This window comes from Colletes gigas, unplaced genomic scaffold (assembly GCF_013123115.1).
Source record: "Colletes gigas isolate AHSC1104 unplaced genomic scaffold, ASM1312311v1 Colletes_gigas_Sc00012, whole genome shotgun sequence".
Lineage (NCBI taxonomy): Eukaryota > Metazoa > Arthropoda > Insecta > Hymenoptera > Colletidae > Colletes > Colletes gigas.
In genome coordinates this window covers 951262-968854 of record NW_025106641.1, presented here as the reverse complement: position 1 = coordinate 968854, position 17593 = coordinate 951262, and the positions used below count along the sequence as shown (strand labels likewise).

The 17593-nt window shown below is 43.5% G+C and overlaps 1 protein-coding gene across 4 annotated transcripts in view; it reads right to left on the bottom strand.

Moving 5' to 3' along the window:
* Positions 1–4046, bottom strand: part of LOC122398680 (TLD domain-containing protein 2) — a 76104-nt gene extending 72058 nt beyond the window's left edge. Inside the window, exon 1 of one of the 4 annotated variants that reach the window (XM_043398773.1) lies at positions 2158–4046. In XM_043398773.1, the coding sequence (XP_043254708.1) occupies positions 2158–2741 (584 nt within the window). In that variant the 5' untranslated portion in view covers positions 2742–4046. The remainder of the gene's footprint in view (positions 1–2157) is intronic. The other 3 variants (XM_043398772.1, XM_043398774.1, XM_043398775.1) reach the window with 3 other exon arrangements.
* Between the last annotated feature and the right edge of the window lie 13547 nt (positions 4047–17593).

Genomic DNA, 17593 nt, shown 5'->3' with positions numbered 1-17593 from the left:
TACAGGTATCGGATACAATCACGGTGACATAATCAATATCTCACGATCTTTGAATTAAGATTTTATTTCGATGACTTTTTATGCCGTGGAACGAATTTGTCATTTATATCGATAGAAAAAGATTTAAGTAAGCCTAGTGGAAGATATCGCAGCCTGATTTATTCGAATAGATAGTAATATTTTTCAAGTAGTAACAAATACATTAATTCGACGTAAATCTAGATAGTTATCTCAGCGATGACTTTATTAATGCTAAATCAATGCCATAAATCCACGAATTATTGTACCGCAGGTTTACAGAAGTTATTACGATATTCAATGTCGATGCGCCGAACTATAACAACATTTATAACGGCAATAAAATCATTGTTTAGTTTGTAATAAAACGGTTGGGTAATCGTACCGCGAAGGTTACTTTTGTTATGGCGATTAAACGATCGAAACATTGGAATCAGGTGATGCCGGTAACCATAGAACGACGTGAATGTTGATAGTCGTTCTAGGAAGCTACAATCAGTAATCGAAAGGCTAATCGTTAGATTAAATGACCAACAACCAGTAGGGAAATATTCTATCATTACACTTCGTCTCGCATTACACGCGCGAGTGACGAATAATATGAGAAGAAAACAAATTTAACGAGCCTTTAGCAATTTCATAATTATGTATTGGAGTTTCCTACGAAACAGATATCTATAGACAAAGGTGATTATTTTTAAAAGATGAATATAGTAAGTAAACGTAAACTCTTAATCATTTATTTATCCATTAGAAGTCGGTATATACATATATTCTCATACACACTATAGAAATAAACACGATAAATTCAGAGGGATAAAGTTACGAAAAAGTACGCCGACGTTGAAAACAAAGATGTCGGCGTTCCGACCTTCCGAAACGGTCCGCCTCGAGCACCTTTATTGTCATGGCCGTTCGGTTCCGCTCGATTAAAGCCACTCTTGGAGTTTAAACGAATGGTAAACGGAAATCGAATCGAACTTTCGCGATTGGAGACGTTTAGAGAAATCGCCAATCCAGCGATGAATCTGCAGAAAAATTGCCTCGCGTTTGAGGGACTCGGCATGCATCGAAGATCGAAAACACGCAATAAATCAGACGAAGCGCTCGCTTCCGGTAATCCACGATGCTCGTGTTGGGAAGAGATCCGTCGATAACGCGAGAAAAGCACTCTCACTTTTCAAACCGATGGAAAGAGAAATATTCGAAATCATCTTTCGCGCGTGATAGAAAAGTTTCGTTCGATCAGCGTCCGTGTAATAACCGTTACGCAGCAACATAACCGTTTCTGGAAGCGCGCGCGCGTATTATTTTACGAGAATGCTTTTCGTCGAACATAACCTAAACAACAACGCGTACGAATTTCGTTGATAAAAGCATGACGTTCGTTATTAGCCATGTCGTTATCAAGGATGGTAAATGCGACTGAGAACTGACACGATTTACTCGACTGGATTATGACATCAACCGTCGTGTCGACTTGTCCAAATATTTGCTCGATGCACCTGTTTCGTAATTTCGTTCACGAAATCAAATCCTCTATCGTAATCGTTCGCCGACGCACGGTGACATAACGCAACGAATAATAATAATAAAACGGATGTTTGCTTTCTTGTCGATAAAATATGGGGGAGCAGGAATGCCCATTTGGCACGAAACACCGCGCCTCCTGTCGAACGAACTTTATTCTATTTTTCTACCATCGATAACAGAACGAATGGACGATTCGAATAACAAACGAGAACGGAATTGCAACAGGGACGATTTGTTTTCGCTTCAAATTTATTCGTTTCGTAAAGAAAAGGTAACTTCGAAAACTGATCGCGTTCGAAATTATCGATCATCGAACGATCGAGTTTGGAGCATAATTTCAATTGAAAAATTGTTGGAATACGCCCATCCCTGGCAATGTGTCGCGCCTACCTTTTCATAGAACATAAGTGCATCGTGCGTCCGGTCTGCGTAAAATCCAGTTAGTCGAAAACAAAACTAAAACACGTTGACCACTAGCCGCGATTCAAATGCGAAATTCGTGTTTCGATAACGGTCCACGGAGAACTTACAAACTCGTTGTATTTCCCGAGAGGCACTGAGAGGAGTAGCACGCAGAATATAGCACACAATGTAAACGATAAATACCTGCCAACCGAGTCAGGTACGAATATATTCCACCAGGAGGGTCTCTTCTGTCTGGCTTGCGTGTACAGGCCATCGGCGCTGCCGACTTGCGTCGGGATACCGGCGATGCCCTTCCTCCTTTTGCGATCGACTTTCGGAGGTTTCGCCAGCGGATGCCAAGACTTTCTGCGACCCTTCTTCCCTTCGAGATCCGCCTTCACGCGTTCGTTCTCGACAACGTCCGGATTCTCTTCCAACAGATCCTGCGACACGTAGAAAACCGAGCCCCTTCTGCCCCCATCGCTGCCGCGTCTCTTTTCTTTCTGCACCAATTTCGCGTTCTCTTTTTCCTCGACGACACTACCACGCCGTGCCCTTTGGAACAGACTGTCCCTACGCGCCTTCAGGTCCTCGAGCACGCTGTGTCTCCTTCCCTTATTGTCACGCAAGATAGCGCTCGCGTCCCTTTTGCCAACGGCGCCGATCAGCTTCGCCAACGACGTGTCCTCCTCCATCATCGACGGTATAGAGTTCGTGGACGCGTATTTGGTGGCCGAGTGACCATTATTGTGCGGCTCGTTGCTGATGTACATGTTGCTTTCCATGCTACGCGACGAGACGACGATCGTGATCTATCACCGTATCCACCCGTTATATCACTTGTAAACACTCGCGAACACTGAACAATTGATATGTAATCCACCCAACACGGCAACCACCTGATCCCGCAGCGATCTCAGCTGAGACTCGGAATCATTTTCCCGGAGGGGGGGTCGTCGGTCCGTTCGAAGGGAAATACGGAAGGTACGAGTCGCGTACCGTTAAGGCGCGATCGACATTATTCCATTGCCGGTGAAAGCAGCCACGGCGGCGTACCGAGTGACCGCCTTTTCACTCCTCGTGAAACGTGCCTTGCTACGGGCGCACGAACACGCGCGTATATATACCCGCCGACGGAGCTGTGTGTTCGCGTCGACCGGACTTGTCCCGCGGAGGTAGGTAACAGAGGAACGAACGCTCGAGCGCGAGATCTACGGAACAGATCGTTGACCCGAAGGAGAATCGCGCGAAACCGGCCAACCGAGCCTTCTCGTGCTTTTTGCCGCGATCGTTCGTTTTCTTTCTTTTCTTATAGGTCGAGCCCTTTGCTGGAAACTCGTTCCCGACCGGCTTAGAGACGTCAACCGTTTCGACCTTTGCTTCGTCCTCGAGCCGAGAGAGGTCCTGTTGTCTCGTGTCGCGAACGAACCACGCTAACCGTATTCCCGTCGTTTTGCAACGCGACGCGCACGAAAAGAACAAAACTTTCTTCGGAGAACGATCACCAGGGCGACGAAACTGTCTCGATTTTCCGCGATTTCCTTCGACGAGACTTCTTATTAGGCGTCGCTTCCGTCGATCCTGGGTAGGGGAAACGCTTTCAGGTTAACGACTCGACTTTCCGATAGCGGCGGCCAGCACCGCGCCAACCGTTCCTCTTCTAACACTGCACGACCATCGAGGAAAATCTGGCCCGGCCCGTCGAGGCCGGCAACGTCGGACACCCGTCCTTTTTCATTACAGTGTTGCTCGACGATCTCCAACGATTTTTTTCCCCCCCAACGACGAACGGCACGCGATCTTTTGGTACTCGACGCGCGAGACTGCTTTGCTGGGCCACTTTCTCTCACTTTGTTTGTTTTACGTTTCTTTTGTATTGTACTCTCGCGACGGTTGGGATCGACCGTGATAACGACAACCAGTTGCGATAAATCGGGATCGAGGCACACTCGAATCGACAGACCGTCACCAAGAATCGAGTATCGCAGCGACTAAGCGAGAACCAAGCCGACTGCTTGTATTTATACACGTCGAGGCACTCGGCCGAGACTGTCTCCTCGGGCGCATCCCCCACCTCCGGACCAAGTACCCGACATGAAGAAACACGCACGATTTTGCGGTCTTGCGGATTGTTCCTCGCGTGCTTGGGGATGATTTGCATACACTTCTTTTTTACTTTCTGTACCACGACCGAGGAAAAGTATTTCGATCGCGAAAAATCGCGATGAAACGTTACTTTTTTACGGGGAACACGTTCCGACAACCCCCCGATCGTGTTTCGACTATGACAAATAACTTTATATATAACAAATGTATATAGAAATAATAATTATTCCTCGAGGAATAATATCAACGTTTACTGGCTCGATTCATCGTGTTTATGGAAGATCAACGGCGCGTGTACTGCCAACAACAGGCAGCAGTAGCTGAATGATAACGGCAACAAACATCGTTTCTGTTTACAGGTAATAAGAAACAATTACGAGCATAACGAACGTCTTGTTGGTAGCGTGAACGAATATTTCTCTTCGCTTATGGAGCAATTAGTGGAAGAGAAATACGTTACGAAATTACGATTTTATTTCTCTTTCGTTTCGCCCAAATCGTAGGTGCTTTGATCGATAATTTTCAACGTTAATAGGAAAGAAAAATTTTACCGTCGGAATACTTTTGCAATTTTATTTTTTCTCCGAACGTTCTATATATTTTGGGGTTTGTTCAATGATAACAAAGCTCTAAAAAATGTATTTTAAAAATCTTTGTTTGTCCATCCGTCTGAATGTTTGTCCCGCCATAAATCGAAAACGACTCGACCTATATCGATAAAATTTTTTACACCTGCAGAAAATCTTCCAACAATAAAAAAAATGTGTTTAACATTCGCTCGTTCGAATGCACTTAATTTTAGCAGATTTTAAAGATTTCCAATAAAACGTTTGAATACGAACGTTGCTAGAATCTTCTGGTCGTCCAAGTATATAAATACTATGATTTGCGAGGAAGAGTTTCAATCGATCCAGTGTCGCGACGATATCTCGATTAGCTATACACGATTCTCTTCGATAATAACGATAAGTATTCTCAAGATCAGCTCCTCTATAGATGGGATCGCATAGAACAAACAACAGTTGTCACATGATGCGAAAACATAGGAAGTTATCGTGGCAAAACACACCTTTCAAACTATCTACACGATCGTAAGTCATTTCACAATCCCGTTCAGTTAATACCGCCTCTAACGATCGTTATTTAACATCAACTCGTCAGACTACAAAAAATATCGTTTGATCGTTGCTCAACTCCTGCAAGTACGAATGTTAAATTGTATTCTAATTTCGTAAACCCTACCGATTCACCAAGAAGATCGATTACAACTTATTCCGAGAAATTCAATGCTCGAAGCGTGACAAACACGAGAATTAGAAACATAAAGGTGAGTCAAACTTCTAAATATTTTGCTACCCAATCTCATCTTCGAAGAATTCGTGCGACTGTCGTGCATTAATGTCTCACATAAGACATGTACAAATATTTTGGAATGTCTTAGTAAAAAAAAATTAATAGACCATAATTGTTAAATTTTAACAATCGATATATTAATATACACAAATGTTTAAGTTACCCAGATCTTTCTAGGAGTTGCATCACCTATTTTGGAAAACACTGGTCTAACTGTACCGAGCATATAATATTAATCAAGTTCAATTACTATAGCACTTCAGATTACTTTGTCTATGCTTTATCGCTTACGAAACATTGTTTACCTCGCGTCTGCAGTTATGTCTCCGATATAGTCAGCAGAAAAGCAGTCTGAAATTTGTCAATGAAAATTAACGTCGCAATAATTCTCGGCGCATGTGACATCGTCTCGATTAAAGAAAGTAATTATTTATGCGATACCTGAAATATAAATAGCTAACCTTTTCAATGTCACAGTCGGAGACGGTTGGTGGGGAGCAATCTGAGAACAGGGGCCCGTACAGCGTTCGAGCATAGACTGAGGAATGGTGGGAGACGGGGCCCTACGCTGACTCACCCCTTGGTACACGCATGCGCGCTTGGAACCTCGTTCTCGCTCGGCCGAACGATACTACGAATACATTGTGACGTAGTTTGTGAACAGTTTGTAATAAAAAAAATATTTAAATTATTATATACTCGTGTGTGCGTTGATGTCTGAAAAATCCAACATTCCTACCGGAAAGTCTGTCGTGTCTCCGTACAGGGAGCTACGCGGAACGAAAACGAAACATTTTCGCGCGTTCGGTCGCCGTTCCCTTAACGAAAGCTCGGGGTTAAACGCAAGCGGACGTGCAAACCGACGGTAACAATTGGTCAATTCGTCCGCGCCCAATTAGAGAATTGCAGCGATGAAAATACCGGCTCGTTCTTAATTCGATTCCGCCAATTAAGTCTTTCTCTCTCTAGGCAACGTTCGCGCGAGCCACGACTGCACAGAGCGTACCGTGTAAACTGTTACATCGACGACAGCGACAGCAAATTCTTTTTTAGCGTTGCAAAGATCGATTGGAACTTTTTCGGCCTATTTATAACGCAAGCGAGGAAAGTGGACGTTTAAAATTTCTTTAGGAATGGTTCCTGGACCCCCAAGATATCTATTTATAGCCCCCAGGGGGGCCCGTGGACTTATGCGCGGCGGCGATGGAAAGGGGGAGGAGGCTCGACAAAAACACGAGCACGGTCGACCGAGTCGCTGACTCGGCGGAGCAGAAAACATTCCAAAACACACGCCGGTCCGTTTCGTCGTCGCGTGGCTTCGAAGCGTTCCTACGAATTACCCAGCGACCCAATTCCCTTCGGGGAACTGGCTGTCGGTGGTGCTCGAGCACACTCGGGATCATCCTATTCCTGTTGTTCGACGCGAATTGGGTCAAAGTCATATCGTTGCAAAAACAACCGCGACCGTGAATCGAACATCTACGATTACATAATCGAATCGAGCCGTCGTACATGTTCGAAGACAATGTTTCGGCGAAACCGGAGACGGGCAGAATTTTATTCGTGTAATGGATGACTAACAGGAACTCCGTTAAACGGTTTGTTTGCTTCGTTTCGTTATCCGTAATTTTATGGTGAGATCAGAACGTTGCCCGTTTCGATACAACATGGCGTACGGATGGTGAGAAAAATTAACTTGAACCACTGTAAAATAACGATAATCAATGATATTAGAAAGAAAGTAGCATAGAACAGCGGATTCGTTTATAAACGGTTCTTTAACCGTCTAATGGAATAATTTCGTTTAAGCAGACGAGCCTCTATCAACGTCGGGAGCTTTATCAGTCGGCTGCTTATCAACGACTTCACGTGCCCCGTTGAACAGGTTTATGGCTCGGCTACTGGAAAACGCAAAACGAGTCTGTCTCATTTGCGTCGAATACGAAACGCATCGCGGTGCGTGTATGCATTTGTTCTTTTCCACGTATCGCGTGGGTCCTGTTCTCGGTTAACCCGTGATCGAACCAGCGCGCCGACTGCGTCGTTTCACGTTTCGACCAAGTCGTAACGAGACAAAGAGCTTGGAAAAGACGAAGCCGTGCAAACAGCGGGACGATTTTTCTCGCCGGGCTGCCCGTGGCCGAAGCTGCAAACGGGATTCGAGACACGTGTACCGATGGCAAACAGCGCTGATTCGTCGTTGGCGGGAATTTGTTTTACGCTGACTGCGCCGCGCATCCGCTACGAACAAGATTTCGAATGCAGACGAGTCTAATCTATATACAGGGTGTTTTACATTTACGACAGTCAAACACGATCAATTTTCGACCGTTCAAATTATTACTCGCGGTCCTTTGACACCCAAGGACATTCAGAATGTTGTGCAACCGGGACCACGAAATTTCCTCGATCGCAGCCGATTGCCCGGTTGAAGTAATTGCGAGTCGAGAGACAGAAATCGAGCATTCTGCACGCTCGAAACGGCGCGCCACTTTCACTTCATTCTTGCGAACAAAAACGACTTGTCGCCGTCGGTATTTCTTTCGTGACTATGTAATTGTCTCTGAAAGGAGACGTATTCGGTGTGTTTCTATTTGGAACGGTTCCAGAGATTCCTGGTTCATTAGGTTATCTTCGTCGGAGCGATATCTGGCTCCAAGAATACATGCATCTGGCATTTTCGAGCGACTGTTGAAGCGGCCATTGTAATCGCGAATAAACAGAGAATGAAAAACTGTTCCTCCACCATCGATAAGAAATTATTTTTTTACAACAAATTGTTAAATTTAAGAAAGCGTGGATACTTCGATAGATTCGATTTCTCTGGAGGAAGACGTGCCAGTGATCACGTAAATGGTCCATCCGACGTATCAAATAATGCCATCAAGGTCGCGTTGCGTCGAAACTTGGTTTATCTTTAGACTGACGTCCGTTCGTTCCTTCGAAATTTGTTTTCGAGACTTATCAGTGAAAATCCGCGACACTATTTCTAAGAAGCCTTTGCCCGACTACCAAACAACAAAGTCGACGCGCCATCACTGATTAGAATATCGATTCTTTCTACGAAAATCCACGTACGACGGAAGTTTCTTGGAAGTCGGGACAAAAATTTCTAAATTTCTTTTTCTGAAAGTAATTCGCGGAAATGTAACCGGTAGTAATTTTTGAACGGATCCAGGACCTGTGTACAATGCGGAGGAAGACTCGATGAGAGAAGTCTAGAGAGGAGCAGAAGCTCGACTCGTAAAACGAAGAGTTACTACCCCGAAGAACAATAAAACGACGGTCGAGCAACGTCGACGCAGACCACTTGGGAATTTCACGACGTCGTTACGGTACCGAGGCAACATGGCGGAAAGAAGAATAAACGCGCGGAGGCGATCGAACCTGATTGTTCCGTTGCGCAATTATACAGTGGTTGCACGACAGTGAAAGTCGTCGACCGATAAAAAGACGAATTATTTAATTGTACTTTTGGACCACGTGACGCGACACCATGATGCGACCACTGCGCCACCTATCCATGCGCAACAAGAACTATCACGAATTCTTTCTATAACCTCAATGGACCAAATATCATATACATTTTCTAAGTACAAAAATTGATTTCCACTTACCATTGAAACTTTATCTTGACTTTATATTTAAGTCTATTTTATTAAACGAACAACAAGCATGATTGGCAGGGCCCGTATCGCGGAAGGATTAAAGTTGCACTTTGCCTCCTAACGAAGACGAAATCCTCACAATCGTTTCAGACGATCGTCAATTCTTTGAAAAATAAAGCCATTATCTGAAACCCGATGCAATCGCCCATAGATTCGTACCGTCACTCTGATTAATTAAAGAAGAAATAAATGAGAATCCAACCATCCAACGTTTATCTATCTATGAATATTTATATTTATAACGCCCATTTGAATCGAATTATAATTTTTGGTAAAAAATACACATAAGATTAGACGATTCGTTTCTTCGATTAATTCCACGGTTTTGATCCGTGCTCGGGTCGAAAGCGATTCCGAGAATACACGGCACTCGATCTTCGCGCGTGTCGGAGAACAAAGTGTAATTGAAACGAGCTGGATTATCGAGCGTGTAGTCTCACCCGGGTTCTGAGAGCCATTCGAAACGTGTTATCGATCGTCCGTGAATCGTAATCGATAAGTGTCATCGTGAAATTTCAAAGTGGATTACGTTATTTACGGTTAGATTAAAATCCTTTGAGCTACCGCCAGAATTGAATTTTTATCTTACGTATTTCGCAATTCTATTGCTCCTTAAAGTTTAAGTTCAAATTATATTTGAACGAAGTTTAAGAAGACTACATTTTTAAGAAAAAATTTACAATTACCTTAAGAAAGAACTTACGAACCAGTGAAATTTCAGGTTCGTTTGACCATAACTTGTCCGGCTGCTTAACGTGTCACGCGTTGGTTACGACACAGAGTGTCATATTTTTAAGTTCCAGGGTCCTTCCCTTATTTGCTCGGGACAGTGTTCGAATCGTTGATTCGAATCATGCAACGTAAACATTCGGCACAAAGACATCATAAAGAATAAATTACACCTCTGTAGACACCGGACTGCACATATTGCTGTTTTATTTGTCTCCTAAAATTACGCCGTGGCTACCTAATACGCAACGATATGTATTTGGTTTCAGTTTTCGAGGCAGAGATAAACAAGACTTCAGGGACGACCCAATAAATTAACCACTTATCGAGTAGTTTGAAATATTACTTGTAACGACATTGAAAATATACATTACAGGTTGCATTTAAACCGTCAAATTTTTTCGTTTCGTAAATATTTTAAAAAAACCGCGTTATTTATGGGACGTCTTAATAAATTAACCAGCCATCGGAGTCGTTCGAAACATTAATTACGACGACGTTGAAAGCACACGTTTCGGATGGAATTAAAACCGCGTCGCATTTTTCCGTTTCGTTTTGCAAATATTGTAGAGAAATCCCATTATTCATGGAATGACCCAGTAAATTAACCGGCTAACGAGTCGTCTGAAATATTAATTACGGCTACGTGTAAAACAGCAGGGACGGGGCACGGCAAATAACGAGGAATGCCACTCGATAAGGATGCGTGCAACGTTGAGCGCGAGGTGCAAGGAGTATCCAGCAAGGATCGTGATCAGAATGTACCTAGCGAGACGCTTTGTGACTGGCATAATTGTCCCATTGCCTCCCCGCGCGCCGACCAGGCGTTTGCTAATCAAGTTAATTCCATCTCGATCCGATACGATCGTATCGACGATTTCATTATACGCTCGAATCGTCAGAATTCGAATGCCTGTCGATAAGATATCTTTTCACGCGCGGTACAGGTGAGTCACGACACGTCAAGTGACTCACCACCTGTTAATTCTTTCTTCAAGACGAACGACATTCTAGGAACGCGTAACTTTCATTTCTGTTTGACGCATCGAGTATCGATTTCCCCCCATTTATTTTATCGTCGATTTTATTATTCATGGTAATACTGGGCTTCGAAAAAATTTTAAGTCATTGGACATTGTTCTTTTTTCTCATCTTCCACCTTGTCCAGGAACTTGGAAATCGTCGGAGAACGGTCGAACAATCGATACACCGGATCGCAAAGTTGCACGGTAATTAATTCCCGGGATAGTTGGGGGCACGATAGAATAAAACTTGGACGCCGGCCGATCCAATCGACGCCCATGGCGGGGCGCAACTTTAATAAAGCGTCGTATAATTGCTGGCCCTCGGGAGCTCGCGTGGCAAAAACTTTCCAATTTGCGACACGGCGTCGATTGAGAAATTTACGCGTCGCGGGCCATAATTCATAACAGTTTGCGGCGACACTTTCCGCGCCGACTATTGCACAGTTTTCCGCCGAGAAGGCATTCCTGTTTCGCTGGATAATTCGCGAGAAACGGAAAGCCCGAATATATATCTATCCGTCCGAAGCTACGTCAATTTTCATTCGAAGAAAAGGCACGGAACGTTTCCTGGCATAATGGAATGTCAAAGTTGCATGTAAAAAAACAGTGCATGTAGAAAGAACGAGAGGCAGAAAAGCAACGAGAAAAATAGTCGTACCTGCATCGACGTGGAACGGAGATACCGTTCCTTGCTTTTATCTCTTTTTCGCCAGTTTCCCGGCCGGGGGAAAACATAGCGGCCCGTGAACTGGAAACAACGGCGAGATGAAACGTACAGAAACGGCGAAGAGGCTCGGGGGGGTAGGGGGCCTCCGTTGCTCGTTACTCCGTGAAAAAGAAGATTTCCAGGCGCGTCGTTCGAGACATTAAGAACGGAGTCCGGTACCGTGGATGAACGATCGTTTATATTTATCAGAGACGACGGAAAGTTCGAAAGTTTATCACGCGATACGCGGCAAACAGCTCGGAAAACCGACGATCCATTTTCTTCCCCCGGTGTTTACGTCCGCGGGACCCTCGAGCGGATTCTTTGATGGAAAAGTTCGAGGAATATCGAGATTAGAAAATCGACGGGAAACAGAGAAAAGCGAACGCTTCGATAAAGGGGAGATTTAACGCCAGCCGGGGGAAAAGTTGGAGGAAAAAAAAAAGAACGTTTCGGTTGACGAATTATAAAATCGTCCAAGGAGTAAGACTCCACGTGTAAATTAATGCCAAGGCGTCGCGCGTTGTTTGCTCGAGGCAAGCAAGATAGAAATGACTAAAACTTTGATTCGGTTTCGACTGGTTCTGTGTGATTGTTACAAGTCCGGTGTTGACTAACGAGTGGCTGGTTCTAATGGGAACGTGACACTCCGTACTGGTTGAGAGTCACTGACGGAGGGGTGAGACTCGACGAGACAGTCGATGTTTTTTTTAGGAATATTCCAGATCTCCAAGTGTCTGTCGTCAAGTGAATTCTATGGGGGAGGGGAGGGAGGTGTACGACCGTGCCTCCGTCCAGCCTGACACGGCCCGAGACGATTTTTTTTCCTGGGTTCGAGTTACCGAACGCGACGTAATAAGACTCTTTTCAGATTTATTTATAAGTCGAAGAAAGCAGATTCGTTAATTTTATTTACCGAATTCGAATATTTTCATGCACAAAAATTAAAGTAGAAACGTTCAAGTCCAAGTGTGTAGTAGTGGAAGTTGAAAATTTTAGATAAATAAAATTGCAAAAAAAGAAATCTACGATCGAAAAACACGAACATCGACCTTTGTCTATTTTTTCTCGCGAGGCAAAGTAATTAAAGATAGAATTGAACGCTGAATGGGAATATTCGTTATCGACGTCGAGCAGCTCTGTGCACGTTCCACGAACGGACGGTAGAACGGTGTAACGGTAAAAATTACTGCCAATTAATGGAACAAAACTCTCGTTTTATTTCGACAGAAAATGTAGATAAAATTTCGATCGATTAAAATAATAAATTTCTCATTTTTTTTCGATCTTTCACGATGCTTCTTTAACGATCGCACTCGATGAAGTTGTCTGCGCGAGCTACTATGTCCAATTTGTAAGTTTCAATATGATTGCTTCCTTTTTACTCGGTAATCATGCTACCACGATTATAATCTCATTTGCTATGGATCAAAGTAGATACGTTAAACAAATGGTGATATATCGTGAGGCCTACTGCGCTCGTGCATCAACACAATTATTATTCCATAAAGCGCAGCTGTGCTGATCATATAAGATACGATCGTTGAATTGCTGGCTGATTATAAATTATTCCGAACCATTCAACAAGAGCGACCGCAGCACAGAAAATTGACAGAACGTTGATCGTGCATCGCAATAATTATTCCCACGAGAATTCTAAACCAGGCACGCAACTTTCATAGATTTCCTCATTCTAAAATTAATCTCACCGGCATTACTGTCGCGTACTTACAAATTGCATCTCGACGATTCAAACCTTCGTTGGCTTTGCTAAAAATAGAAGCAACACTATCCGCGGCAGTGCCACTAATTTATATGCAACATGTTTATATGTGGGTAAATTATTGATCATGTTTTAAGAACCATCGATTTCACTCACGGCCACTACTACATCCGTTTGCATAACTCGATAATAAGATGTATAATACATAAATACGTGGGCAGAACTTGTCAATGTTAGAATAATTCAAACGTATGGATATCTGCTTTTCTTCGAATAATAATTTTTCAGTACCGATAACAGTGATATTTAAATAATTCATTGCAATATTCGAGCGCCTGTAAAATACTTTCCCGATCCATTTTTCTTCGAATCGTGCTTCGAACAACAATCAAGTGCTTATCGAGATGATTAAAAACTCTACGGTTCGTCGTAAATCTTTGATCGAATGGCCTCTGATTTCTCCGTCGAGAGAACTGCCCCGACAAAGGAAATTCCCGACCCCGGTTCGATTTCAAGAGACATCCACGGATCAGATTTCTTAATTCGGGCGTACCTCGGAGTCGCGGAGCTAAAATACAGTCCCGGGGTTGCTTGGACGGCCAGCAAAGAGTGCTTAATGGCGAAAACTGATTACTTCGGGATTAAGGTCACGGCCCGTGATCTCGTCTTTCGAGCGAAAAACCGAACCGCGAACCGTCTTTAAAGAAAAAACCGTCGGTGAATTTAGACGTTGGTAGGTTCGTATAAAATTTTATGTTACATACAGGGTGTTTGGTCATCCCTGGGAAAAATTTTAACAGAAGATTCTATAGGCCAAAATAAGACGAAAATGAAGGATACTAATTTGTTGATTTTTTTCTCGAAAGTAGGTAGGATTTCAGGGGTATGTCTATTCACCAAAAATGATGGTAGTTGACCCCTGCGATCGAAAATAATTTTTCCAGAACGATTTGAAATTTTTCAATTTTGTCGAAAAACTTCACACATTCTCGAATTTTTTTCTCGAAAATGGGTAGGATTTCGGGGGTATGTCTATCGACCAAAAATGATTGTAATTAACTCCCGCAACCGAAAATAATTTTTCCTGGACGATTTGAAATTTTTCAATTTTGTCGAAAAACTTCACACATTCTCGAATTTTTTTCTCGAAAATGGGTAGGATTTCGGGGGTATGTCTATCGACCAAAAATGATTGTAATTAACTCCCGCAACCGAAAATATTTTTTCCAGAACGATTTGAAATTTTTCAAATTTGTCGAAAAACTTCACACACTCTCGAATTTTTTTCTCGAAATTGCGTAGGATTTCGGGGGTATGTCTATCGACCAAAAATGATTGTAACTAACCCCCGCAACCAAAAATAATTTTTCCTGGACGATTTGAAATTTTTCAATTTTGTCGAAAAACTTCACACATTCTCGAATTTTTTTCTCGAAAGTGGGTAGGATTTCGGAGGTATGTCTATTCACCAAAAATGATTGTAATTGACCCCCGCAATCGAAAATAATTTTTCCATGAGTGATTTGAATGTTGAATATTCATTATGGTTTAAATGGCCGACTACCAGCACAGTTACCCTATTCGACAAATTTGCTATGCCTTAAGTTGTCCAACCACCTGTGAGAACAGTGTGTCGGCAGATGAAACGTGTCGTCGCTCGTCACGGAGACGGACGGTTCAGATTAACCGACGTTTCGCAACGACGATAGGTATAACAGGCAAAGATTTATATCGATCGATTTCGATAGACGCTTAATTGGCACCTTGTGCCGCGCTTAAATAGAGAATTCCCGCTTGGGCTTGACCCATAGCTGGCCAATGAGGTCGTTCTGCCGCACGAGCAGTCGGAATGTTAAAATGTCGAGCACACCTTTCTGGATGCCGATAAACATTGTTCAGACGTCGGTTACAATAGGTTTTGAAAGTCTTCGTGCGCCTTTTTACATCGGTGTCGTATAACTTTGCAAAATAAAGCTCGAGTTACCCCGCGTTTATGTACCGAAAACTTTTCCTCTTTAATTTATTCTGTTCTGCAACACGTACGATGCTTTCCCCTATTTTCACTCCTACGAATCAGAAACGATCGATCTTAAACTACCAATAAACTATTTTTAAAGTTATTTCACGCTTGAAAATTTATTTCGAATCCCTCGTTATTTTAATCTTTGTTTACACATATGAATCTTCAGAGCTCCTATTTTATTTTATTTTATTTTTTACGCATTGTTGTAATTCGTTTACCGCGAAAAATAAAAATCGCATCGATACGGTCGCGGTTGGGGCTGCAAAATGGCCGCGAAAAAAAAGACGTTTCGACAGTGTGTATTCCTGGTACACGCGCGAACCAGAAACGGATATTTTTAATTTTATTGCTCTCGGCCGATTCGGGCAATTTCCCAAACGTCGAAAACAGAGGGACACCGCTCGATCGTGTAAATCGATATTCGAAATATCGTTAGAGTGGGTTTATTAATATTCAAGCGGGCCGCGGAAAATTCTGCAAGCAAAATACACACGATCGACGATAGCGTTTCGCCTCTCTCGGTTCAGATCCACGCGAAATTCCACCGGTAACGAAAATACCGTTGCGTGTAAACTGACCGATTCGCGCAAACGATACGATCGCGCGAAAACAAGATAAGTTTATTCAGAAGAAACCGTTGGTCCTTGGTTTCCAAGTCGCTCGTACATCATCGATGTTAAAGAAGAAGCTTCTAAGGATTTTAGATGCAGAAATTTGGCTGTGCAAGTGTTCAGGGTAATGCAAGAAAAAAAGAAAAACTCGGGAAACATAGCCATTAATGTGCAGTACTTCCGTGAAATTATCTTACCGATAACTGGCTGGAACGATCGGTCGAATATCGATGGCCCCTCGGTGGCACAGCTTCGACGAAGCCAGTTTCGGACGATATTCGTTCGACTCCCATCGAGAATGCGTACTTACGTGCCAGAAGAACCTCGAGCGATGGGAAAACAAACAGAAACTTTACTCACCTGCAACAAAGAAAAGACAAGAGTTAAAAATTGCATGATAAAAAATTACTTCGTCGAGTTTTTGCAAGAACAGTGGATGGACAAATTCCGACGGGGTAAACTTTGAAATCAAACGAATTTAAAAGGTTGGCAGATCAAACGATTTCTAACTCGCGTAATTTTACGGTCCAGGGATGGTCAGTGTCACGGCATTTTATCGCTGGAACCGCGACGGATCTGTTTACGCGCGCATCGAAATCACCAATTGTTTCTGCCCTGGGTTTTACAGACGTCTGCGTTTCGTTCCATTTAACTAAACGCGTAAATAGGTATAGGGGTTTTCCAGGATTTTTGTAAACGAACGATTTCTAACGAACAAAAATCCAAGTTCAAAAAGAACTAATTCCAACTTTTATTTTCTACATTTTCCATACTATCTGTATTTAGTAAATTGCATGGTAGACCGAAACTTGAGTGCATCGTAGATTGCAACGTCAGCTACGCAAAAAAACCCCGTGACGTAACGATCCTCGAGGAGCAGCTAAGATGGCGACTCCTTCGACGCGAGGGTGCGCAAAAAATCCCCCAGTTTCAATAGCCTCCGTTATTTCAAGACCGTGCTGGGATAGCATTCGTTAATTGTCGCCAGCCGAGCGCCTGGATGCACATTCCACGGCGGACCCAGCGTCTCGATGACCATGGACAAAACCATCGGTCGACCAGGGAACAAGGAGGCCTTTCTTGCATGCATGATTAGCTGACGCCCCGTAAAACTCGACGGAACCTGTTTGAAACCCCGCAGACACGCACAGCGCAGTCATTCATTCAGGTGTGTCTGACTATAAATAGGATTCCCGGAAGCCAATCAGAAAAGTCGATCGTTCTTTGGCTACGCCGAGAACCCTACATCCTCGCCTGGTGCAACCGCGAAACGATGACAAAATCCATGCGAATGTAAAAACTGTGAAACTCGAACTTTCGAATATTTACTGTTATAATTGTCGTTCGTTGTCATATTTTCTATAAAAAAAGATTGCGGTCCACCTTAGCGTCGCAGAGTTCGAAAACAAACACGCAACAACAATGATCGACGAACGATCTTGGCAGACGTGTGCGTTTCCCGCTGATCGAGCGGCACAAAATTAGAATTCGCGTAAAATTGAACGCGAGAGGGTCAGAATATGCTCGTTAAACGGCCCGAATGGTTCGTTTGCGTGTTCGTGCGGTCATCGTAAACGCGACTCTGCTTATTGTGCTTGGCCGTTTCGAACACACGGTGTCGATGGGCGACGATGAGTACCGACGAGTACCGACGAGTGCCGACGAGCGACGATCTCTACCGGGCACCCGTACT